Source organism: Narcine bancroftii, unplaced genomic scaffold, assembly GCF_036971445.1.
Source record: "Narcine bancroftii isolate sNarBan1 unplaced genomic scaffold, sNarBan1.hap1 Scaffold_165, whole genome shotgun sequence".
Lineage (NCBI taxonomy): Eukaryota > Metazoa > Chordata > Chondrichthyes > Torpediniformes > Narcinidae > Narcine > Narcine bancroftii.
The window spans coordinates 1943101-1967817 of NW_027211900.1; the positions used below are offsets into that span (position 1 = coordinate 1943101).

The 24717-nt window shown below is 44.4% G+C and overlaps 2 protein-coding genes across 5 annotated transcripts in view; both read right to left on the reverse strand.

Annotated features, from left to right (window-relative positions):
• Positions 1–801: 801 nt before the first annotated feature.
• On the reverse strand, positions 802–7871 carry LOC138750536 (uncharacterized). Of its 2 annotated transcripts, none has more exons than XM_069912628.1 (2): positions 1506–7871; positions 802–1400 (listed from the first exon to the last, which is right to left on the reverse strand). In XM_069912628.1, exons 1-2 carry the CDS (start codon positions 1851–1853, stop codon positions 984–986), a joined length of 765 nt encoding a protein of 254 aa, XP_069768729.1. In that variant the 5' UTR covers positions 1854–7871; the 3' UTR covers positions 802–983. Both variants share the same exon structure in this region; 1 of them encodes a protein (XP_069768729.1).
• A 610-nt stretch (positions 7872–8481) lies between these two features.
• LOC138750547 (microtubule-actin cross-linking factor 1-like) overlaps positions 8482–24717 on the reverse strand; it is a 38874-nt gene continuing 22638 nt past the window's right edge. For 2 of the 3 annotated variants that reach the window (XM_069912637.1, XM_069912640.1), the window contains exons 6-8: positions 23249–23372; positions 21648–21743; positions 8482–16775 (exon numbers count right to left, since the gene is read on the reverse strand). In XM_069912637.1, the coding sequence (XP_069768738.1) occupies positions 16768–16775; positions 21648–21743; positions 23249–23372 (228 nt within the window). In that variant the 3' untranslated portion in view covers positions 8482–16767. The remainder of the gene's footprint in view (positions 16776–21647; positions 21744–23248; positions 23373–24717) is intronic. The other variant, XM_069912638.1, reaches the window with a different exon arrangement.

Consider the following 24717-nt stretch of genomic DNA (forward strand, 5'->3'; position numbering starts at 1 on the left):
CGTGGACTCAAGCACATTTAGATTCTGATGAAAACAATTCATTAAATCAGTAAAAGTTCAACCACAGCAACTGCTGGAATATAAGTTATACAAAACTGCTGGAAAAAGCAGGTCAGGAAGCAGAGAAACCAAGAACTGGAGAAGTAAGAAAACAAGTGTATTTGAATTGACAGGCTGGAGAAAACACAGAATAGGTGTTGGGAAATTTGCAAAGAAAGTCCTGGCCAAATAATGTAAGAAGCAGCCAAGTGGAACCACAAGATGCCCCTGTTATGCAATTTTCCCAGGTGGCACATTTTTGTGGCCTTGTCTTGAGATGTGCATCTATATGTGGTGCTTAAAAACCCACCGTTAAGCTGGAGGAGCTCAGCCCGGATTTTCAGTGTCCATAGGAGATCAAGATATATTCCCAACATTTCAGTCCTGAGCCCTTCTTCAAGGAATGAGCCAGATACAGGAACTCTTAGAAAAGGCACTTTCAGGTGGCCAAATGCCCCACTTGTAAAGCCGCATATAATGGCAATATGGGCTGCCGGAAGGCCACCTGAATGCGCAGGATGCGCCTGCCAAATGAACTTGGTAACCCTCCTCCGAGAGGGATAATCGGCACAACACAGAAATGCTGTGGTGCCGGGTGGAGGTGTTTGTTGAGTTTACCATTTTTGTTTTTGTTCTGCGGTGTTCAAGTGTGGAGGGTATTTGCAATGTGATTTGTCCGTTCCATGGTTTACATCTAGTTTAAACATAATGTGAAATGTTTACATTGCTATATGGAACTCAGATATTTATGAAGCAATAAGATTTCTCAAAAAATGTTTTTTATTACATTTTTGACAAGCACACAAGTCTCATTTATATGCAACCATTACTTCATGAGAACACATAACATGCCAGGCAGTAGGTTCATGTTGTCGCATTGGGTGGGGAGGGTGGAGAGGGGAACAAGTTGTGGAAATTAGGAGCTAGGTGGCAGGGTCATACCCTTACAGGATGGACAAAATGGCAGAATGGATGGCCTGGTGCCCATGGGCCTGCTGATTGCGACAATCTGTGCTAATGGGTGCAGGACCATCTGCTTCAACCAACGTCCACTCTGACAGAAAGTCTTCCTTGTTAATCTCACATATATTGTGCAGGACACAGCGAGCAAACACAACACCTGGGTCTGAGGTGGTAGAGATATCCAGACGGTTGGACAGGCACCACCGGCAGCCATTTAGACGGCAATATGCATGTTCCACCACTATCCTTGCAGAATTAAGGGCCTTGTTAAATCTTTGCTGATCCAGATCCAGTCCTTGGTGCTGTGTGAACCCCTTCATCAGCCAGTTTCGTAGTGGATATGCCAGATCACCCACAAGATGCGCTGGAACCTTTACTCCATTAACATTCTTGGACACCTGCAGGCACAACAATGGAGAATGTTGTTAATTCATACTCATGACCGTTGACACAATAAGCATACATAAGATTGACACATGAAGCTTTGTAGGGTGAACACTCACGTCAGGTGGGAAGTGGTATCCGCCCTGGTCCTCTTCCTTTCTATACAGAGGAGAGTTGGTAAGCACTCGGGCATCATGGGTACTGCCCGGCCAACAAACACATCTGAGAAGCTGTAACGTGAATGGAAAGCACAGTGAAGTGATAGACATTGAGATGTGATGTGATAAAGACCAATAAAGGCTTAGCTCACCAGAATCTGTGGTCGACCACTGCTTGCAGAACCATTGAATGCCAGCCTTTGCGATTGTAGTAGGCTGCAGCATGCAAGCTGGGGGCAATAATGGGAATATGTGATCCATCAATGGCACCGGCACACATTGGGTATCCCCTTTGCACCAAGCTGTCATTGGTCTCCTGGAGACGTGTTCCAATGGGCAGGGACATGAGACGTTTACCGAGGAACTTCGTCAAGGCGGCCGTCACCACCTGCACCACCATGCACACGGTGCTGATGCCTATTCCAAAGATGGGACTGATGGATCGATACTCACAAGGGGTGGCATACCAGCGCAGAGCCACAGATAATCGAAATCCCGGCTCCATGGTTGCTGCGCCTGGTCTATGCGGCTTCAGGTGAGGTTCTTAGAGTTCCAGCACGAAGTGAAAGGTGCCATGCGACATACGAAAGTGTTTCCTCCATTCAGCAACATCAAATTTGGTGTGGTCATTTCTCCAGAACTCAGTGCCCTGGGATCAGTTCAACCTCCAGAGAGACCCATGTGTCACTGACAAGCATCATTCACCTTCGTCTGTGAACAATGGTGGGCGAAACCTCTGAGCAGAAACAATTTCAAGCTGGCACTGGAAGGTGTTGTTAAGGTTACTGAACGCTTACTGTAGCTTTTGACAATTCACATCTGATAGGTAATAGACTCAATCAGCTGTGTTTGGGCGGGAAACCAATATATGAATGGGCTGCCTTTTGGAGGTTGGGACCCTGTTGGGAAGAATTGATCATTGAACCCTGTCTGGAAGATTTGCTGGCCTAAAGACTTGTATTTTCTCACCCACTCTGGAAGCCTGTGAGTGAGTAAAACCTATACTGGTTGTATTTTCATCGGAATTTATAGCTATCCTATAAATACAAACTTCTCCATGTCCGCCACAAGAGTGGGGATCTCCCAGTGGCCACCTGCTTCAATTCCCCATCCATTCTCTTGCTGACAGCCTGTTCATGGTCTTGTCGTGACTGCAAAAGGTGGTGCTACTGAAATGAAGCACCTCCACACAGCATGAAGTGAACCAGTAACTGCCTTTATATGAACCTCTCGTGCTGCTTTTAGGGGACGACCTCATTCCTCTCTGGGGTGCGCTGGTCTAGGGGAGTGATGTCAGTGCGTTGCGGAGTTGCTGCAACCAGGATGTGGCGACATCTCCCAGGCAACATGTGTCACCAAATGCATGCTTCTCATGAGAAGGGAAGGGGGGCCTATGCCATCTTGTACCAACTGACTGGGACAGCGATTCGGCCCGCCTGACCACATGGTCGCTCGGCCTGCTATGAAAAACCTCATCCCTATCACATCCAATTAACACCTTTTGTTGGGCTGGATTTGTCCCCTAACCAGAATTCTGAGCCTTTCTGAGATTTCCTGCTTCTGGGTTATTCTGTTTATTCCTTGAAGAAGGGCTCAGGCCTGAATGCTGGAAAGAATAGCTGAGTTCCTTCAGCATGTCAGTGTGTTTGTAATTATAATCACAGCGTCTGCAGACTTCTGTGTTTCACTCATCTTTATTTGTAATACAAAGAACTGATGTTGGCAGTGGTGGTGGGGAGAGAGTGGGGGGTGGGGAACCATCTGATGGCATCCTCATTAGTACCTGGACCTACCACTTTGTGTCAGCCTATCCCAACAACTGGGAGCTACAACCCTGCGACAGTTCCCATAGAATTAGAGGACTAACAGTAGATCTGTGTGGAAAGAACAACCTTAGCTGCTTCTTGCCCTTTCGTGTAAGACTTTATTCGTAATAAATGATCGACCACAAAAAACCCTGTTCCAAGTCTCTTTCAGCCCTTAGTATCATGTCCATACATTCCCATCATTGAACATTTTACATGCGCTCTCTGTTTGCACTCGGATGGTGAGTGGGAGCAGTTCCTTTGGTGCTTCAACCTTCTCCCGACCCCTGCACAGAAGCTGTTCTTCATCCTGCTGATGCTGGTTCTGATCCTCCTTTCTCTTCCTTGATGGGAGCAGCTGAGAGATGCTGTGGGCAGGGTCAAAGGGCTTCTCCAGGATTTGGCATGGCCTCTTCAGACAAGGATCCTGCTAGATCACACTGATGGGGAAGAGGGAGACTCCAGTGATCCTCTCTGTTGCTCTGAGGGTCCTGTGGATTGACTCCAATCCATTTCTCTGCAAGGACCCTCTCATCCAGTTTAGTTTGTACTTGTGTGGTGTTTCAAGGTCCCTCGGCCTGACGGAGATTGCCGATTCTATCGCATCTGCTGATTCCAAACGACCTTAGTTCCTCCGTCCTGTCGGGTCAGTCCGATTTAATGTTTCTCATCTTTTGTTTGATTTTTTAAGATTGTGTAGTGGATGTGTGTGGGGTATAAGTGCATGGGTGCTTGTGGGTGGGTATATGTGTGAGCGTGTGTAAGAAGGGGTGTGAGGGACAGTGTGTGTGTGTGTGTGTGTGTGTGTGTGTGTGTGTGTGTGTGTGTGTGTGTGTGTGAGGGAGTGGGAGTGTCTGTTGGCATTTGGGTGTGTGTGGTAGTGTGTGTGTGCGTGCATGTATGTGGGGGTTTTATTTACAGTGAAAAAGTATATACAGAATATTTACAATATATACAGAATATATACAGAAGAGTGAACAAATATATACAAATATATCAACGATCAAATATATACAGAACATATGTACAAAGCACAACATCGACGTCAAATGAAAAGAACTCGACAAAATTATCTCACTTATCGAACACGTCCCTGATATAAAAGCACATCTACCAATTTGCCCCGAAATAGTTGGGGTTGTGTGTGGGATTTGGGATGTGTGTGTGGAGTTGTGTGGAATTGGGTGTGTGTTTGTGGACTGCATGTTCGGGTATTGGGGTGTTGGATGGAACGTGTGAGTGGATGTGTGTGGTGTGTGTGGGTGAGATTGTGCGGTGGATGTGTGTGGGTTATATGTGCATGGTTGCTTGTGGGTGGGAATGTGTGTGGGCGTGTGTAAGAAGGGGTGTGGGGGAGGGTGTGTGTGTGAGGGTGTGTGTGCAGATATGTGGGGCTTTTGTTTACAGTGAAAAAGTATATACAGAATATATACAATATATACAGAATATATACAGAACAGTGAACAAATATATACAAATATATCAACGCTCAAATATATACAGAACATTTGCACAAAGCACAACATCGACGTCAAATGGAAGGAACTCGACAAAATTAACTCACTTATGGAACACGTCCCTGATAGAAAAGCACATCTTCCAATTTGCCCCAAAATCATTGGGATGTGTGTCTGGAGTTTTGTGGGATTGGGGTGTGTGTTTGGGGTCTGCATGTGGGGTTATGGAGGGAATGGGTGAGGGGTTGTGTGTGGGGTGTGTGGGTAGGATTGTGTGGTGGATATGTGTGGAGTGTATGTGCTTGGGTCCTTTTGGGTAGGTATGTGTGTGGGCGTGTGTAAGAAGGGGTGTGAGGGAGGTTGTGTGTATGTATGTGTGCGTGTGGGAGGGTGTGGGAGTGGGTATGTGTGCGTGTGTGCATTTCTTTCTTTCCATTTTCCATAAGTGAACAAATATATGCAGACATTTGTACAAAGCACAACATCGACGTCAAATGGAAGGAACTCGACAAAATTATCTCACTGATAGAACATGTCGCTGATATAAAAGAACATCTTCCAATTTGCCCCGAAATAATTGGGGGGACCTATCCTGAACGATTTTCAGAACCTTTCATTCTAAATCCCGACTTCCAGACCCATATTATATTCGTCTAGGAACAAAGTCTACTTTAAATACAAGAATCTGGTTCGGAGACGGGATTAAGGGGAGAGGGAGAAAAGAGATTCTATTGGAGTGTGGATGTGTGTGTGTGTGGGGTCACTGTGGGAGTTGTCTGAGTGTGTGGATTGAGTGTGTGGCAAGTGGATGTGAGAGGTTTGTGTGGGGTGAGTGTTTGGTAAGTGTGGGGATGTGGGGTGTGTGTGTAAGTGGGAGTGTGTGTGGGAAGTGTGTGTAAGTATGTGGGTGTGTGGGGTGTGTGTGGGAATTGTGTGTGGTCTGTGTGTAGTGTGGAGTCAGTGTGGAAGGTGTCTGAGTGTGTGGGAAGTGTGTTTGTGGGTGTGTGTGAGAGGTGTGTGTGGGGTGTGTGTAAGTGGGAGTGTGTGGGTTGTATGTGAGGATTAGTGTAGGGGGCTGTGTGGGGGTGTCTGAGTGTGTGGATGGGGGGTGAGAGTGTGTGGGATGGGTGGATGGGGGTGTGGAGGGGAGTGTGTTGTGGGGTATGTGTGTGGGAGTGTGTATGAGGGGTATGTGTGTGTGGGTTATGTGTGGTGTGTGTTTGTGAGGGATGTGTGTTTGTGGGGGGTGGATGTGTAGGGAGTGCGGTGTGTGGGGGTGGGTGTGTGTAAGGTGTGTTAATGTGGTGTGTGTGTGTGAGGGATGGGTGTGTGTGGGAAGTGTGTGTAGATGTGTGTTTGTGAGAATATGTGTAGGGGGCAGTGTGGGGGTGTCTGAGTGTGTGGATGTGTGGGTGGGGGGTGAGAGTGTGTGGGATGGGTGGAGAGATGGTGTGGAGGGGTGTGTGTTGTGGGGCATGTGTGAGGGTGTGTGTATGAGGGGTGTGGGTGTGGGTTATGTGTGGTGTGTGTTTGTGAGGGATGTGTGTTTGTGGAGGGTGGATGTGTAGGGAGTGGGGTATGTGGGGGGTGGGTGTGTGTATAGTGTGTTAGTGTGGGGTGTGTGTGTGAGTGATGGGTGCGAGAGGGGTGTGTGTGGGAAATGTGTGTAGATGAGTGTTTGTGAAGATAAGTGTAGGGGCTCTGTGGGGGTGTCTGAGTGTGTGGGTGGGGGGTGAGAGTGTGTGTGAGATGGGTGGGTGGGTGTTGTGGAGGGGTGTATGTTGTGGGGTATGTGTGTGGCAGTGTGTGTGGGTTATGTGTGGTGTGTGTTTGTGAGGGATGTGTGTTTGTGGGGAGTGGGTGTGTGGGGAGTGGGGTGTGTGGGGGTGGGTGTGTGTATGGTGTGTTAATGTGGTGTGTGTGTGTGAGGGATGGGTGTGTGTGGGAAGTGTGTGTAGATGTGTGTTTGTGAGAATATGTGTAGGGGGCAGTGTGGGGGTGTCTGAGTGTGTGGATGTGTGGGTGGGGGGTGAGAGTGTGTGGGATGGGTGGAGAGATGGTGTGGAGGGGTGTGTGTTGTGGGGCATGTGTGAGGGTGTGTGTATGAGGGGTGTGGGTGTGGGTTATGTGTGGTGTGTGTTTGTGAGGGATGTGTGTTTGTGGAGGGTGGATGTGTAGGGAGTGGGGTATGTGGGGGGTGGGTGTGTGTATAGTGTGTTAGTGTGGGGTGTGTGTGTGTGAGTGATGGGTGCGAGAGGGGTGTGTGTGGGAAATGTGTGTAGATGAGTGTTTGTGAAGATAAGTGTAGGGGCTGTGTGGGGGTGTCTGAGTGTGTGGGTGGGGGGTGAGAGTGTGTGTGAGATGGGTGGGTGGGTGTTGTGGAGGGGTGTATGTTGTGGGGTATGTGTGTGGCAGTGTGTGTGGGTTATGTGTGGTGTGTGTTTGTGAGGGATGTGTGTTTGTGGGGAGTGGGTGTGTGGGGAGTGGGGTGTGTGGGGGTGGGTGTGTGTATGGTGTGTTAATGTGGTGTGTGTGTGAGGGATGGGTGTGTGTGGGAAGTGTGTGTAGATGTGTGTTTGTGAGAATATGTGTAGGGGGCAGTGTGGGGGTGTCTGAGTGTGTGGATGTGTGGGTGGGGGGTGAGAGCGTGTGGGATGGGTGGAGAGATGGTGTGGAGGGGTGTGTGTTGTGGGGCATGTGTGAGGGTGTGTGTATGAGGGGTGTGGGTGTGGGTTATGTGTGGTGTGTGTGAGGGGTGTGTGTGTGGTTGTGAGGGGTGTGAGTTTGTGGGGGATGTGTGTATGGGGAGTGTGTGAGGGGTGTGGGTTTGGGGTGTGTGTGGGGGTGTGTATGTGTGAGTGGGTGTGTGTGGCATGGTGAGTGTGTGTGTCAGTGTCTGTGTGGGGCACCAACGTATATAGGACATGGCAAGCATTGCATGCGCCCCCACCCTGCTTGTCAGCGCTACTTCCATCCCCATACTTGTCAATGATGACGTCATCTTGCACCCCTTGACACATCAGCGATGGCACCAACCTCCCTCCCTCCATCAGCGATGGCACCAACCTCCCTCCCTCCATCAGCGATGGCACCAACCTCCCTCCCTCCATCAGCGATGGCACCACCCCCCTCCTTCCATCAGCGATGGCACCAACCTCCCTCCCTCCATCAGCGATGGCACCAACCTCCCTCCCTCCATCAGCGATGGCACCACCCCCCCTCCTTCCATCAGCGATGGCACCAACCTCCCTCCCTCCATCAGCGATGGCACCAACCTCCCTCCCTCCATCAGCGATGGCACCACCCCCCTCCCTCCATCAGCGATGGCACCAACCTCCCTCCCTCCATCAGCGATGGCACCAACCTCCCTCCCTCCATCAGCGATGGCACCACCCCCCTCCTTCCATCAGCGATGGCACCAACCTCCCTCCCTCCATCAGCGATGGCACCAACCTCCCTCCCTCCATCAGCGATGGCACCACCCCCCCTCCTTCCATCAGCGATGACACCAACCTCCCTCCCTCCATCAGCGATGGCACCACCCCCCTCCCTCCATCAGCGATGGCACCAACCTCCCTCCCTCCATCAGCGATGGCACCAACCCCCCTCCCTCCATCAGCGAAGGCACCACACCCCCTCCCTCCATCAGCGACGGCACCAACCCCCCTCCCTCCATCAGCGACGGCACCACCCCCTCCCTCCATCAGCGATGGCACCAATGCCCTCACCCACACCTCCCCATGGGTCAGCGACTGCACCAATGCCCTCACTTCCACCATGGGCGCTATTTTGGGGTTTGTGTGTGTGGGGAATTTGGGTAAGTCTCTGATGTTTGGGGATGTGAGTATGGTGTGTATGTGTGGTGGGTTAGTGTGTGTTGTGGGTTAGAGTGTGGGGTGGATTTGAGTGTGGGGGTTGTTTGTGTTTGTGTGGTGTTTTTGTGTGTGAGTTTGTGTGTGTTAGGGGTTTTGTGCTTGTGTGGTGTTTATGAGTGGGGTTTGTGTGTGTGTGGGATTTGAATATAGAGAGTGTGTGTGGGTATGGGATGTGTGGCTTGTGTGGGGTTTGCATATGGAGGGTTGGTGTGTGTGTGTGTGTGTGTGTGTGTGATATACGTGGAGGGAATGTGTGTGTGTCTGTGTGTGAGCGCATGAGTGTGGGGGAAATATGTGTGGGGTGGTGTGGGTGGGTGGATTTGCGGGTTTGTGTGTGAGGGGGTTGTATGAGGGAGTGTGTGTGTGGGCGTATTTATGGCTTGTGTGTGTGTGTAGGGGTATGTGGTTCGGGATGTGTGTGTAGGGCCATGTGAGTGGGAGTGCATGTGTGAGGGATTTGTGTGGGAAGGTGTTTGTGCAGGGTCGCATTAGTGCGTGTGCATGGTGGGATTTGTCTGGCAATGTTTGTGTCAAGGGTGTGAAGGGTGTGTGTGCGGAGAAATAAGTGTGGCAGTGCATGCGAGGGAGAGAGTGTGTAGGGGGAATGATTGGGAATGGGTTTGTGCGTGGGTTGTGTGTGCAGGGGTGTGAATGCGGTGGTGAATATGGAGGGGCGTCCATGTGCTGGGTGTGTATGTGGGGTATGTGTTTGGGGGATGGGTGGAGGTCTATGAATCGGTGTGTGTGTGGTTTGTGTTGGGTGTGTGTGGGACGGGTATGTTATTGTTTTTGTGGGGAAGTCTGTAGGGTTATGATTGTGTGGGGTGTGTATGTGGGGAGTGAGTGGGGGATGTCCATTGGGGCCATGTTTTTTGGGGCAGATGTGTAGGGTTGTATTGTGTGAGTGTGCGTGTATGTGTGTGTGTAGGTGGGTGTTGATTTTGTGTTGGTTGTGTGTGGGAGGTGGTCAAGTGTGAAGGTGTGTGTGTGTTTGGGGGTGTGTGTGAGAGGTATATGGGGTGTGGGTGGGTGTGTGTGGGGGGGACTGAGTGTGAGAGGATGTGTGTACGGGTATGTGTGTGGGAGGTTTATCTGTGTAGGGGTTGTATTGTGTGAGTGTGCGTGTATGTGTGGTATGTGTGGCTGGGAGTTGATTTTGTGCGTTGTGTGTGGGAGGTGGTCATGTGTGAAAGTGTGTGTGAGGGGTGTATGTGGGCGGTGTTTCTGGGTTGTGCGTCGGGCTATATGTGTAGGTGTGGTGTGTGGGAAGGGGATTGTGGGTGCATTGGGTGTTTGTGGAGTGAGGGTGTGGAAGGTGTGTATGAGTGTCGAAGGGTGTTTGTGTATATCTGTCAGAGGTTGTGTGTGGGGGAGTATGTGTATGGGGGATATGTGTGTGTGTGTGCGCAGAGTGTATGTGTGGGAGTTTGTGAGCGTGAGGGTGTGTTCCTGGGATGTGTATGTGTGTGTGGGGTGTGCAGGTGGGAGGTGTGTGATTGTGGGGTGTGTGAGTCGGGGCTTGTATGTGTGGAATGTGTGTCTGGGGATGTGTGTTGGGGGTTGTGTGTAGGGTGTGTGTGTGGGAGGTGTGTGATTGTTGGGGTATGTGTCTGGGGTATGTGTCTCGAGTGTGTTGCAGTTTTTTCAGGGGGGGGTCTAGTGTTTTTTATTGTTGGTTGAGGGTTTTTGTTTAAGTTAATTGTGAAAGATTGGGTGCCATTGTGTAAGTTGTAATAAGTAATTTAAGTTTTACAATTGTTAATGTTAAGGGTTTAAATCACCCAATAAAAAGGCAATGTGTGATAGATTATATTAAGAAGCTAAAAGTAGGGATCGTGGCAAGATAGCGTAGAGTCTAGACATGTAATGTCGACCTCTCTGGCCAGATTTTTAAATACCTGTTTTTTAACCCTTTGTTTTCAAGTTTAAACTTTTTAAATTTTAGTTTAAAGTATCAAGCAATTATTATGGCCACTAATGGTAAAAAGATTAAACCTCAAGTTCATAAGAATATACATTTTCGAAGCGCTGAGGATCTGGGGACTAGACGACCTGAAACAGCCCCTGGCTCAATTTCTTCATTGCCTAGACCCCAAAGATTTCCTGTGCGGGCTGAAAAAAAATCTATTGCTACCAAATGAAGGATGGCGCTGGAATTACCCATTCCCCGGAAGAAGGTGCGTGTTCCCAAGAAGTAGAAAGCCTTTTGATTTCAATGGAGGGAGCACACAGGAAAATGTCTCCATTGTTGGAAATGCATCAGGTCGACGTCGATTCAATCCAGTTAAAGAAGTTTTGTGACATAAAGGTTATAAGTCTACTTTTCGTTACCCTGCAGTGTTGAAGGTGTTTTACGGAGTCTATCAATTTTGGTTTTTTGAAACTGATTGTGAAGCAATGATTTTTGCTGACTCATGGCCAGATATAAGAGGACAAAGACATAGTCCAGCATTATCTCCTAAAGAAAACTTTGGTAGCTCTGGAAAAGGAAGAAATGGCAAAAATGGGAAAAAAACAGGAATGGAAAGAGTCCAACTTCTGAAATGGGATTTTCAAGATTGGAGTCTTTTGGGTTAAAAGAATTTTCTTATTCTATTTTTTCTTTTGTTCTTATAATATTTTGATGTTACTGACTGTTTGGCTGGGCAAGGAGAGATTTGGACTTTCTTTACTAGTCATCAGCCACTGGTGGGTGACCCACACCCAATTTTTGTTTAGGGGATTACTACCTTTTGGTAGTTTTTTTTTTTGGGGGGGGGTTTCTTTTTTTTTCCTTTTTCTTTATTTTTAATTTTTTTTATTTTTAATTTTTTTTTAGTTTTTAATTTGTGATTTTTTTATTGGAGGGCCTATATACATTAATTTGAGTTTTTATATAAAGATATTATTGGTATTTAGTAATAATAGTAGATATGTCAAAGTTGAGGTTTGCTACTTTTAATGTTCGAGGATTAAATAGTTAGGTTAAACGTAAGCGGGTCTTGGCATATATTAAGAAAATGAAAATTGATATTGCTTTTTTACAAGAAACACATTTGAATGTGAAGGAAAGCGTGAAATTAAAAAGGAACTGGGTTGGGCATGTATATTCTTCTTCATTTAATTCTAAGGCTAAAGATGTAGCTATTTTGATACGTAAAAATGTATCTTTTGAATTACAATCAAAGGAGAAAAAGGCAGAAAAAATAAAAATTTAAAGAAGCTAAAAGTAGATATTGTATTTTTGCAAAGGACTCATTTGACAGAAAAAGAACATTTGAAGTTGAAGAGAGATTGGTCAGGACATGTAATTTTTTCTTCATTAAACTCTAAAACTAGAGGCGTGGTGATATTAGTTAATAAAAAAAAACTTTTTGCTGTGGATTTTTTTTTGATAATGTTGGAAGAGTACTGATTGTTAATTGGAAGATTTTTTTCTGAAAGTTGGACTTTAATGTATGTTTATGCACCAAATGAAGATGATCAGACATTTTTTTCAGGGACATTTTTAAATTCGAATCAGGCATATGGGAATGTGTTAGTCGGAGTAGATTTTAACTGTTGTTTGGATCCCTTGTTGGACAAATCTCCAAAAATTGTTGAAAGAACTAAAATGGCAAAAAGACTGTTTAAGATGATGGAGGATTTAAATTTAGTGGAAATTTGGAGGAAATTAAATCCAACTGAGAAAGATTATTCACTTTATTCAGCTCGGCATAATTCTTTCTCTAGAATAAATGTATTTTTGATTTCTGTGCATTTACAAGTAGATTTAATTTTGCAGAATATAAAAGTAGGTTATTCTCATATCCTTCATTAAATGTTTAGGGACTGAATTAACTGAGACAGCTTATCGATGGAGGTTTAATGAAAAGTTATTGAAGAGACCAGATTTCATTTAGTAGATGAGAGATCAAATTATTTTTTATTTACAAATGAAAGAAAATTCAGTTCAAAGTAAATTTATTTTGTGGGATGCTTTAAAAGCATATTTGAGGGGACAAATTATTAGCTATACAACTAAGAGAGAAAAAAACTATTTATTCGTAAGTTTAAATTTGGAAAAGGAAATCGAAGGCTTGGAGAAAAAAATTAAAAAAAAAATATACAGAGGATGAAAGGATAAATTTATCTAAAGTGAAATTACGTTATAATTTACAAACGTATAAATATGAGAAAATGATGTTGGAGTCTAAACAATGTTATTATCAATTGGGAGAAAGAGTGCATATGGTTTGGCATGGCAACATAAAACTGAGCAAGTATCAAGGACAATTAATGCTATTAGGAAGAATGGAGAAATTACATAAATGAATACTGATGAATTTTTAAAATTTAATGAAAATTTATATATGTCAGAGGGTTATCAAAAAATGGATCAAATTGATTTATTTTTATCTAGTTTAAATTTGCCAGTGTTGAATGAATTTGAGGTAAAGAATTTAGATATTTTATTTACTGAATTAGAATTGAGAGAAGCTTTGCAATCGATGCCTGATGGGAAATCTCCTGGAGAGGATGGATTTAAGGTGGTGTTTTATAAAAAATTTAATGATTTATTATTTCCATTATATAAAGATGTTTTGAAACAAGCAACTAAAATGGATGTATTTCCAGAATCTTTCTCAAAAGCATTGATTACAGTTATACCTAAAAAAAGAAAGGAACTCTTTAAAAGTGTCACCTTACAGACCGATATCATTATTAAATGTTGATTATAGATTGGTGTCAAAAGTTTCAGATAATAGGTTAGTGAATTATTTGCCAAATTTTTTCACGTAACAATCTGGTAGGGTTTGTCAAAGACAATGTAGTTAAATTGTCATCAGATAATATAGTTAAATTGATTTCATTAATTAATGCTAAAAACAACAAGATAATCAACCAACGGATATATCTTTGGATGCTGAGAAGGCATTTGATCGAGTTGAGTGGAAGTTTTTGTTTAAAGTATTGGAAAAATTTAATTTTGTTCCATTTTTTAGGGGTTGTGTTTTGGCTTTATATGCAGAACTTACGACAAGGGTAATAACGAATGGTGAGATTTCAAAATCTTTTAATTTATCTTGTTCTACAAGACAGGGTTTTCCTCTTTCACCTGCTTTACTTGCTTTGGTGACAGAACCTTTACCTCAGGCTGTTTGACATGATTTTGGTGTTAGAGGACTTAAAGTGAGAGAAAATGAAAATAAAATTAGCTTATTTACACATGATGTTTTTGTATATTTAACTAATCCAAAAACTTCACTAAAATTATCACAGGACTTGTTGAATAAGTATGGTAAATTATCGGGATATGAGATTAATTGGGAAAAGAGTGAGGTTTTACCAATAACAGAAGAAGATTTTATGGATTGTAGACAAATTACTAAATTTAGATGGTCAAATAAAATTAAATATTTAGGAATAGTTGTAAATAAAAATGATCATGAATTATTTATTTTGCATTATGTACCTTTATGAAATAAGGTTAAAATTGATTTAGATAAGTGGAAAGATTTACCACTGACCTTAATAGGAAGAGTGAATTGCATAAAGATGAACATTTATGCTCGAGTACAATACTTTTTTCAATCTATTCCTTGCATAGTTGGGTTATTCTTATGGAAAGGTAAATTATCGAGGGTTTCTTTCCAAAAATGGACTTGGCATTATAAATTGGGTGGTTTGCAATTACATTGTTTTTATAATTATTATGAGGTGGCACCGATGAAGTTTATTAATTGGTTATTTGATAATCAACAATCTCCTAGGTGGGCAAAGATAAAGATGGCTCAGATTTTGGAAAATAATATTAATCATTTCATTTATAAATGGAATCCTTTATTGTTACAAGAATTTAAATTATCCGTTTTTCGACATATAATGAATATTTGGTAAAATCACAATTTAATTCTTGATTCTATCGGAATAGTTTCGATAAGATCACCATTATATCAGAATAAATTAATTCCCTTTTCATGATAGAATCCTTACTTAAAAGATTGGGAAATTAAAGGATTAGTGAATGTAATAGATTGTTTTGAAGCAGGGAGGTTTTGTTCATTTAAAAGGTTGCAGGAAAGATATGGTATTGCATCAAATTCTTTGTTTATTACCAACTTTGAGATTATTTAAAGAAGAATTATGGGAAGGAAATAAATTTACCAGGTCAAAAGAAATTTGAATTATTAATTGCAGATAAAGGTGAAAAATGCTTTATTTCTGATATGTATAGTTTGTTGCAGGAGAAAATGGAAAAAGACAAATGGGAAAGAATTAAATATTATTTTGAAATGGGAGGAATGGTCAAAACTGTGTGTTGACGGTGTTACCAAGTTAATTAATGTGAGGTATACTATGGTCAATTAGAATTTTTTGCATCAATTATATTCAACCCCTGAGAAATTGAAGAGATATGGATTCAGTTTAACAGATTTCTGTTTTAGATGTAGAGAGCAGAAAGTTACTTTTGTACATTCAGTTTGGTCGTGAAAGAAAATTAAGCATTTTTGGGAGGAAATTATAAAATTTTTGAGGGATTTGTTTCAAAGGGATATTTAATGGATCCAAAAATATGTTTGTTGGGTTATGTTAATGTTCCATTTGTTGATTCAAAATGCCTAAACCATATTTGGCTTTGTTAAGATTTGGGTTAGCAGTAGCGAGAAAATATATAGCTGTCACATGGAAGAATATAAACTTGCAAAGATGGCATAACGGATTGCACTCTTGTCTATATTTAGAAAAATTAACATATAATGTAAGTAATTATTCTTTTTTATTTATATGTGGTGTTTATATTTGAAACACATGGCTATAGAAATTAAATCAATGTTGTAATGTTGGCAGACCAATCAGGGAATATTTGATACATTTCTCTAAGGTTTTGGGGGAGGAGAGGTTGTTTTTTTTTCTTTATTTTGGTTATTTTTTTCTTTTTTTGGTTTTTATTGTATTAGTAAGGGGGAGGGGATGTAGTTTACAGTTATTTTATGTGTATTTGATTTTCTTTATGTAATTTGAGAATATTAAATAAAATCTTTCAAAGAATCGAGTGTGTATGTGTGTGTGTGTGTGGGGCGTGTGCGTCAGGGTTTGTGTGTGTGGGGGTGTGGTAGGAACTGCCGCTGATCCCCGAGTCCTCCCCACTGCCTCCGCTGATCCCCGACCCCTCCCCACTGCTGCCTGACACATCGATTCCTCCAGACGCTCGAGATTCCAGCCGGCTTCTCTGAGCAGGGTGTCACGGTTGATGTAGTGGTTAGGGCAATGCCTTTACATGGCCAGTGGTCAGGACTGGACCTCAGTTTGAATTCTGCGCTGTCTGTCAGAAAGTTCTCCTCCTCGTTGCTATCAAGTGGCTTCTGTGTTCAATCTTGCCTTTGAAAGTTCTTCTGCATTCAGGACAGGTTGTTCCAGATGGCAGATCAGGCTTGGGTTGGTACGGCCTCTCCTCTCATCTTCTTCTATTTCTGCACATCTGCTGGCTTCAAAGGTTGCTGTTCCCTCTCAGATGATGGTTTGCCAGACCTTTCTGTCCATGGTTCATCCACCCTTTGACAGGTCTTGTTTTTCATCCTGCAGGGTGTCTAGCCACCCTCCTCACCAGGCAAGCCTGATGGGGGAGCCGGTTTAGTCGCCGACCACTCGACCATGCGACAGGTAGTACTGGGTTACATGGTACCAGTAGCACTCAGGCGAGTGACCTGACACAGATCCTTGTTTACTCTTCACTTCATGCAAAAAGGCTCCCAAGTACTCATGTTGACCATGACTGTGGCCAATATGCCTTTGTTGAAGAGCCTCAGGATCCGTACTTCCATTTCAATTCATCTAATACTAGAAGGGGTGTCCTATAGTTGTTTCCTTGATGCAGAGTTAAAGGCTTTGGTGTGGGTGATGAATGACGTGTACAAAGGTTGGATCTGTTCACTACATTTTTTTGGAGTTGTCGAATTTTTAGGTGTTGGCAGAAATCTCCTTGAACTTTGTTGAGATTCTCCAGGACTGGATGTAGAAATACCTGAACATGTTGATTGTGTTTCCAAGTGTGGCTGCCTTATTGACAGTTGGTCCTGCTACCAGCTCGACTTCCAGCACAAGTTGTTGTCCTCCCTTCTGCGCTTCACGAATCTACAAGCAGTGGAAACAAAAGTCATTCAAGGGAAGAGATGAACAGAGTTGAGGAAGATCACGCGAAGACGACCAATGGTCTTCAGCTCAAAATCATCTTCACTTTTTCGTAAAGATTCAGAGACAATAGAAACCCATTAATCCCCTATCCCTCTATCCCTCCCCCTTCGTCGACAACTCTTCCTCCCTCTCCCTCCCTCTCCTTCCCCTCTAACTCTCACTCTCTACGAATATCCCTCCCCATCCTCAAAAACTCTCCTTTCCTCTCCCTCTCCTTTTCCCCTCACCCTCTCCCTCTATCTCTCCCCTTTCCTCAACAACTCTCCCTCCCTCTACTTTCCTCTCCCTCTCCCCCTCACCCTCTCCCAAAATCCCTCCCATCAAAAAATTTCCCTCCCTTTCCTCCTCTTTCCCCTCTCCCTCTCCTTCCCCTCTCCCTCTCCTCCTGCCCTCACTCTCTCCCTATATCCCTCCCATTCCTCAAAAACTCTCCTCTCCTTTCCTCTCCCTCTCCTCCTCTTCCCCTCACCCTCTCCCAAAATCCCTATCCCTTCCTCAACAACTCTCCCTCCCTCTCCCTTTCCCCCTCCTTCCCCTCCCTCTCCTTCCCCTCCTCACCCTCACCCCATTACTCCCCCTTCCTCGAAAACTCTCCCTCACTCTCCTTTCCTCTCCCTCTCCTTTCCCTCTCCTCCTCTTCCCCTCACCCTCAGCCTATATCGCTCCCCCTTCCTCACCAACTCTCCCTCTCTCCTTTCCTCTCCCTCTCCATCTCTTATCGCTCTCCTTCTCCTCTTACCCTCACACTCTTCCCTATATCCTTCCCCATTCCTCGACAAGTTTCCCTCCCTCTCCATCTCCTTCCTCTCTCCCTCTCTTTCTTCTCACCCTCCCACTATCCCTCCCCTTCCTCGACAACTCTCCCTCCCTCTCCCATTCCTTCCACTTTCCATCTTCTTCTCCTCCCCCACTCTCTCCCTATATCCCTCCCCCTTCCTCGATAACTCTCCCTCCCTCCCTCTCCTTCCCTTCCCCTCACAATCTCCCTATAACCCTCTGCCTTCCTTGACAACTATCCCTCATCCTCTTTCCCTTCTCCTTCTCCTTCCCCTCACCCTCTCCCTATATTCCTTACCCTTCCTCGACAACTCTCCCTCCCTCTTCTTTCCTCTTCCTCTCTTTCCCCTATCCATCGACTTCTCCTCTTCCACTTCCCCTATCCCTTCCCTTCTTTGACAACTCTCCCTGCCTCTCCCTCTCCTCTTCCCCTCTAACCCACCCCCTTCTTCGACAAGTCTACCTCCCACTCCATTCTTCTCTCTCTCCTTCCCCTCTCTTATGCCCCTCACCCTCTCCCTATATTCCTCCCCCTTCCTTTACAACTCTTCCTCCCTATCCTTTTCTCTCCCTCTCCTTCTCCACTTCCTCTCCTTCTCCTCAAACTCTCCCTGTATCCTTCCCCCCTTCCTCGACATTTCTTCCTCTCTCCTTCCCCTTTCCCTCTCCTCCTCTTCCACTCACCCTCTCTCCCTCTATCCCACCGCCTTCCTTGACAACTCTCCCTCCCTCTCCTTCCCCACTCTCTCTCTTTTTCCTCTTCCCTTCACCCTCTCACTATATCCCTCCCCCTTCCTCGACAACACTCCCTCCCTCTCTTTTCCTCTCCCTCTCCTTCCCCTCTCCCTCCTCTTCCCCTCTCCCTCCCCTGAGTGAGGTGCTGGATTTGGGAGGGGGGGAGGTCAAATGCAAGGGAAAGTCTACAATATATCCTTTCTAGCATTGATGGAGAGAAGGATTTTGAGCTGAAAGCTCTCTGCACCCTGAAAGAGACAACATGGTGGAGAGGATGGTAAAAAAACATCCAGCCTGCTGGACTTCATGATTTGGGGAACTGAGTGTAAAAGTTGGTGAGTCAAGTTACAGCTGTATAAAATTTTGGTTCGCCGCATTTGGAATATTACGTAGTGTTCTGGTCCCTGAATTCACGGGAGGATGTCGAAGATCTTGTAGACCTCTATCAAGTCTCCTCTAATCCTTCTACACTCCAGCTCTGTGAACCTTGCCTCATGAGAATTGTTTCCCAATCCAGGCAGCATCCTGGTAAATCTCCTCTGTCCCCTCTCCTTCCTATAATGAGGTGACCAGAACTGAACATAATATTCTAAGTGAGTCATACCAAAGATTTATAGATTTGCAACATGACAACTCTACTCCTGAATTCAAACCACCTATGAAGGAATCTCAGCACACCATAATCCTTCTTCACTCTCCTATCAAACTGTGCGGCAACCTTGAGAAATGTGTAGATTTGCAACCCAAGGTTCCTCTGTTCATCCACACTCTTAAGTAACTGACCATTAACTCTGGACTCAGCCTTCTGGTTTGTCCTTCCAAAATGCATCAACTCTCAGTTATCTGGATTGAAATCCATCCACCACTTTTCTGCCTAACTCTGCATCCCACCTTCATCATTTTGTAACCTTTAACAGCCTTCATCTCCATCCACAACTCCTCCAAACCAACCTCCGTGACATCCGCAAACTTACTGACCTATCCATCCGCCTCTTCATCCAGGTGACATGAAAATCACAAAGAGCACGGGTCGCAGAACAGATCCCTGCGGCACCAACCTCCAGGCAGAATACTTTCATTCCACTACGACACTCTGCTTTCTTCCGACATGACAGCTTTTATTTCATGCAGGTAATTTTTCGCTCATCCCATGACTCAGGACTTTCCGAAGGAGTCTCCTGTGACCGACCTTCTCAGACGCCTTGCTAAAATCCTCGTAGACCTCATCTATCACCGTACCCTCATTAATTTCTTTTGTAACCTCCTCCAAAGACTGAGTTAGATTTGTGAGGCCCAAGCTTGCCTTCACAAAGACATGCTGACTATCCTTGAGTAGAGTGTATTTCTCCAGATCTTCATAGATCCCATCCTTAAGAATCCCTTCCATTAGTTTACTCACCAATAATGTAAGACTAACCCTAATTCCCAAGATTCTCCCTATTACCTTTTTTAAACAAGGGGTCTCTATTTACCATTCTCCAATCCACCCGAGTCGCGCTGCCGTCTATCTCCCTCCTTGCCCACGTGAGTGGTGCTGCTGTCTCACCCCCCCCCCACACATCTGGGTCACGCTGCTGCCTCTCCAACCCACCCCCCCACCCCTTCACCAAGGGTCGATATCGACCACTTTGGAGACCCCTAATATGTTATTTAAAGTAACTTAATGTCACTTTATTCGATTCAGCAAAGAGTGGGGCAGGGAGGCAAGGTTAGGGGGGCTTTACTAAAGCTCAGCCTGGAGTGGTAGTTAATCCGCCACAGTTGACATGGCGTTGCAGTCGTGCTCCAATCTTCAAATATGCCTGGATGCAGCAGGCATGGATAATTGCCGATGATTTGCCACAACCCATTTTTTATACACTTGTGGATGCATGAAACTATGCACCAGCTTTGATCTTTTTCAAACTTCGAACATGCGAGGCAGAAGCTTTAATAGTAAGAACCCATTTACTTGTTTCAGATGGTGAAGAGAAGCAACATCCACGTCATTCTGTGCATTTCTAAATGGCACATTGGGGAAGTAGTGAAATCAAATTGCATGAGTGGATGCAATTGCTTTGGATGAGACCTTAAACCACATCCTATATGGTTTTTAAAGAACATACAAGATTCTATCGTACAATAAATTCTGTTCTTTACCCGGCCTCGGGCCTAGTCGGTTCGAGCAGTGAGTCGGAGGAGGCGGAGACCAGAGTTTGGACAGTGTTCGGAGGTGGAGCGAGTTGAGAGTGACAGGTTTAATTGGTCAAGGCCGATAAAAGGAGGGAAACGCAAAGGAGAGGCCAGCGAGGAGTGGCCCAGTGAGTAGTGGCCTGGTGAAAGAGTGGGGTTTCGAGGCTTTGGCTCGAGAGGGTTCAGCGAGTAGAGGCTGAGGTCGAGTGTATCTAGATTAAGGTAAGACTATATTTTTTTTGTTATTTTCTCTTTCTAAGGTGAGGGGGAAGAGAGAAGGGTTGAGTGTGAGAGCAGTTTGCTCTTTTCAGTGTCAGATGTGAAAGGTCCTGGAGTCTTCGACCTCCTGGACATCCACGATTGCACTAGGTGTACTGAGCTGCAGCATCTCAGGGACCGTGTTAGGGAATTGGAGCTGCAGCTCAATGACCTCGACCTGGTCAGTGAGAGTGAGGCCATCATAGATAGGAGCTATAGCCAGGTGGTCTCAACAGGGCCACAGGAGGAGGATCAGTGGGTTCCAGTTAGGAGAGGGGAAAGGGAAGAGACAGATACAGGAGGGGGCACCTGTGACTGAAGCACTCAACAAATGGTACACCTCCTTGAGGAGCATTCAGGCTGGGGAAGGAATCAGTGGCTGTATCTCTGGCACAAGGTCAACCTCTGTTGCCCAAAAGGGTAGGGAAAGGAAGAGGAGGGTAATAGTTATAGGGGATTCGATGGTCAGGATGACAAATTGTGGATTCTGTGGATACGATTAAGGAAACAGATTGGTGCCAGGGTCTGGGATGTAACTTCCTGTGTCATTTCAGAACAAGTTGGATAGCTGCCTGGATGTGAGGGGATTGGAGGGTTATGGACAGGGAGTGGGTAAGTGGGGCTAGAGTAGCCCACTTAAATCGGTGTGGACTCGAGGGGCCGAGATGTCCTGTATCTGGACTGTAATTGTCTCAGCCAAGATTTATCTTGCAATCAACATCATCTGGTCAATCCTGCATTGCTATTAGGGACCAGTTATGTGTGCAAAATAGCAATGTTTCTCAACTAGGTCAACGATCCTGCTTCATCAATCCAGAAATAAAACATTTCCAAAATCGCAGTGGTGAGAAGTGCCAGGTAAAAGTAAACCTTCAAGATCTTCCACTTGGACATTTGTCCGTTCCAACGTCCTCTTCTGCTCTGATGTTTCCTGACGCAAACGCTGGAATCTCTGTTCGATGGTAGCTAAAATGAACACAAGGTTCTGTTACACATACATTTAAAAATGTCTTCAAAGATTTACCATGTTTCCGGTGTTTTCTTCCCAACAAACACATTTTTTTGGTTTGGAGAGAGAACTGTGGGTTTAGTAATATTTAAAGCAATGCAGAACAGAAGATGACGAGAGAAAAGGTGAGCAAGGAATGAAAAAAGTTTGGAGGGAATCAACGTGAAATAGCAGACAAGTGAAATGAAGAACAGTGAAAAGGAAGGGACATTTGCAAAAGAAAATGGAGAGAGAAAGAGAGGGACAGTTGTGCAACTCTGTTGAAAACATGTTGACTTCAAGGCCTTTTACTCATCGAGAGGAGCAGGTGAAGTGGGGGGGAGCTGGGGCCGGGGAGGAGCAGGAACAACAAAGAATACCCTGCTGAATAGAGAAGACTCTGAGAGCAGCTGCAACCGTTCTCACCAGAACTGTATCCCGCCCTTCAGGTGCTCAGATGCATGGATCTTCAGTGCCCTCCCAGCACAGCATGAGAAATCCCCTCTCATTGGGGGGTCTTTGAGACATCACAGCCCTAAACACTTCCTTGGCTGCATGTTTGCCAGATGTTCACACTTGGTAAATGGCCGCTGCTTAACCTTCTACCATTTCTACATACCCTCTATTTCTATTAATAACTGATCAACAAGACAAACGGAAAATATAGAATTTCTGAGGTTTAGGAAAGGAAACAAAAATGTATAAAAATAAATGAGCTGATAGAGCATCTGGAAAAAAGAAAAGCAACATTAACATTTCGATGGAGCTCGTGACTTCACCGCCTTGCTGGCATATTTTAACATATGTTTCCTATTTCCAGTCTTGTTTCTATGATTGGAAGTTGTCTGGTTTCCAATCATTCAATCTTCTCTTTAATTGATGAGCCACGGACAAGTATGCATGACTGGAGCCTGGCTGCTTTATTAAATAATCGCAGAGCATCACTTTCAACGAATTCACTGCAAGAATTCCCATTTGCCGCCATTTTCATTTCCAACGCTCCAAATATGGTTCTCAATTCAGTACCTTTAATGCAACAATTTTATAAGACCCAACACTTCTAAGATGCACCACTCGAGCAGAAATTTCATTCAATAAACACACATTTTGCAATACTATTGCGATTCTGGCCTACGAGTCTGAATCACTGACCACAATTCAGTGGAGAAAGTTCGATTGAACTTTCTTAAATACTGCATTTTATTCAAACATTGAAGTGTGCACAGTTCTTTAGTAAATGGTCATTTTCAGAGCTGTTTATGAAATGATAGCCTATTTATGACGTGCTAGGTAAAGATGATTCAACATTTGAAATCCAATCAATTGCAAGAAATATTTTAGAATGGTTCAAAGAGGTTGGTGGGTCCCCACTGGTAATTTGCACAATTTGAAAATGTCTAATTTACCAGCTGGAAGCATCACTTGTATTTGTTGGAATTAGAGAACCACCTTTTGATCTAAACATCAAATGTTGAAATGGTACCTGTGGTCTTTCGAAGCTGGACTATATTTGGAACAACGTCATTGCTCAAATTCAGCAGGCACTTTGCTGCCTCCTGTAACTTTTCGACACCATCTTCATGTTCAGAAATTTCTCCCTGAAGAACCTGTGATTTCAAAATGACACAATGACTCATTCACAATAAAATTAATATTTATTTCTGTATATCTTAGATTTGCCGATGCCTTGGTTAATTTCGATATTGTCTTTGGGTCAAGGAGATAAACAGCCTGTGAAGGCGATTCTATAAATTATCATAAATACCAACAACTCTCTGGCCTGCTTTGGGGTGAGGAGGCGAACATTTTCAAGGACCCAATAACCACAGGATATTGGAATTTTCTCAAACAACCAGATCAAACTTTCTATTGATCATTACTCATTACTCATTAATGCTTCGAGGTATTTAATACGCCTGATGTTTGAGCATTTTCTGATGCTGTTGAGCTCATCATCTTTATCTTGTTTACATCTCTTGACCGGCCCTGAAGTCCCCTTGCAAACCATCAAGGTCACAAGAAAATATTTAAAAATGTTCTGATGCTTAGATTTACATCAGCATTGATAAAATAATGCTGAAGAACTCATTTGGCTTTTCACCACTAATGGACATAGATTTGGCTGCAGAGGGTTATTCTGCATTAGCGTTTTTCTCCCTGTCTACTTTTACTCCAGATGACCCCTCTCCCCAATCCATCATCCTTCAAAGGTAAATATGTGTTCTCCCTCAGCAATCTGACCCGTTTGCAACTCCTATTCTCTCGAGCACTTAATGGCCCACAGCTTTTCTCCATGACCATCAATCCCAGGCCATTATTGCAATAAATGGTCCGATTTTTCTCTGACTGCAAGACCAGAAATGCCCTCCACCTCAATAAAGCAAAACTTTCTGATTTGTCTTTCTGATGAAAATTCCAATTCCTCAAACATCAACTCCAGTCAACATGATGCCATTAGTTTTGTTAATGATAGAAAAGGATAGGTCTGGGACTCGGGTTGAGATTTTAAATTGGAGAAAGGCCAATTTGAGGAAATTAGAAAGGAATGAGAAGGTGTTGACCTGGAGAAGTATGTGCGGGGTGAGTGGAAGACCTACAAAGGTGAAATTTGGAGAGTACAGACTTTGCATGTTCCTGTCAAGATTAGCAGGCTTAGGAATCTGGTTTGGAAGAAGAGAGGTGTGCAGCAGGTATAGACATCACAGAGCAAATGAGGTGCTTGAAGAGTATAGAAAATGCAAGAAAAAACCTCAAGAAAGAAACCAGGAAGGCTATGTGGATGATAATGGGGTAAATTGGATGAGTAAGCTTGCAGGTGTTGTGGACACTAAAGAAGGTTTTCAAAGCTTGAAGAGGGATCAGGACCAGCTGGAAACATGGGCTGACAAATGGAATTTAATGCAGATGAGTGTGAGGTGTTGCATTTTGGAAGGACAAGCCAAGAAAGGACAT

Bases quoted from the DNA above. Each gene is read 5' to 3' on its own strand.
- LOC138750536 (XM_069912628.1), bottom strand. From the start codon at position 1,853: ATGACAGCTTGGTGCAAAGGGGATACCCAATGTGTGCCGGTGCCATTG. The intron at 1,401-1,505 runs GTGAGTGTTCAC...TTGTGCCTGCAG, and splicing joins GATACCACTTCCCACCTGAC to GTGTCCAAGAATGTTAATGG.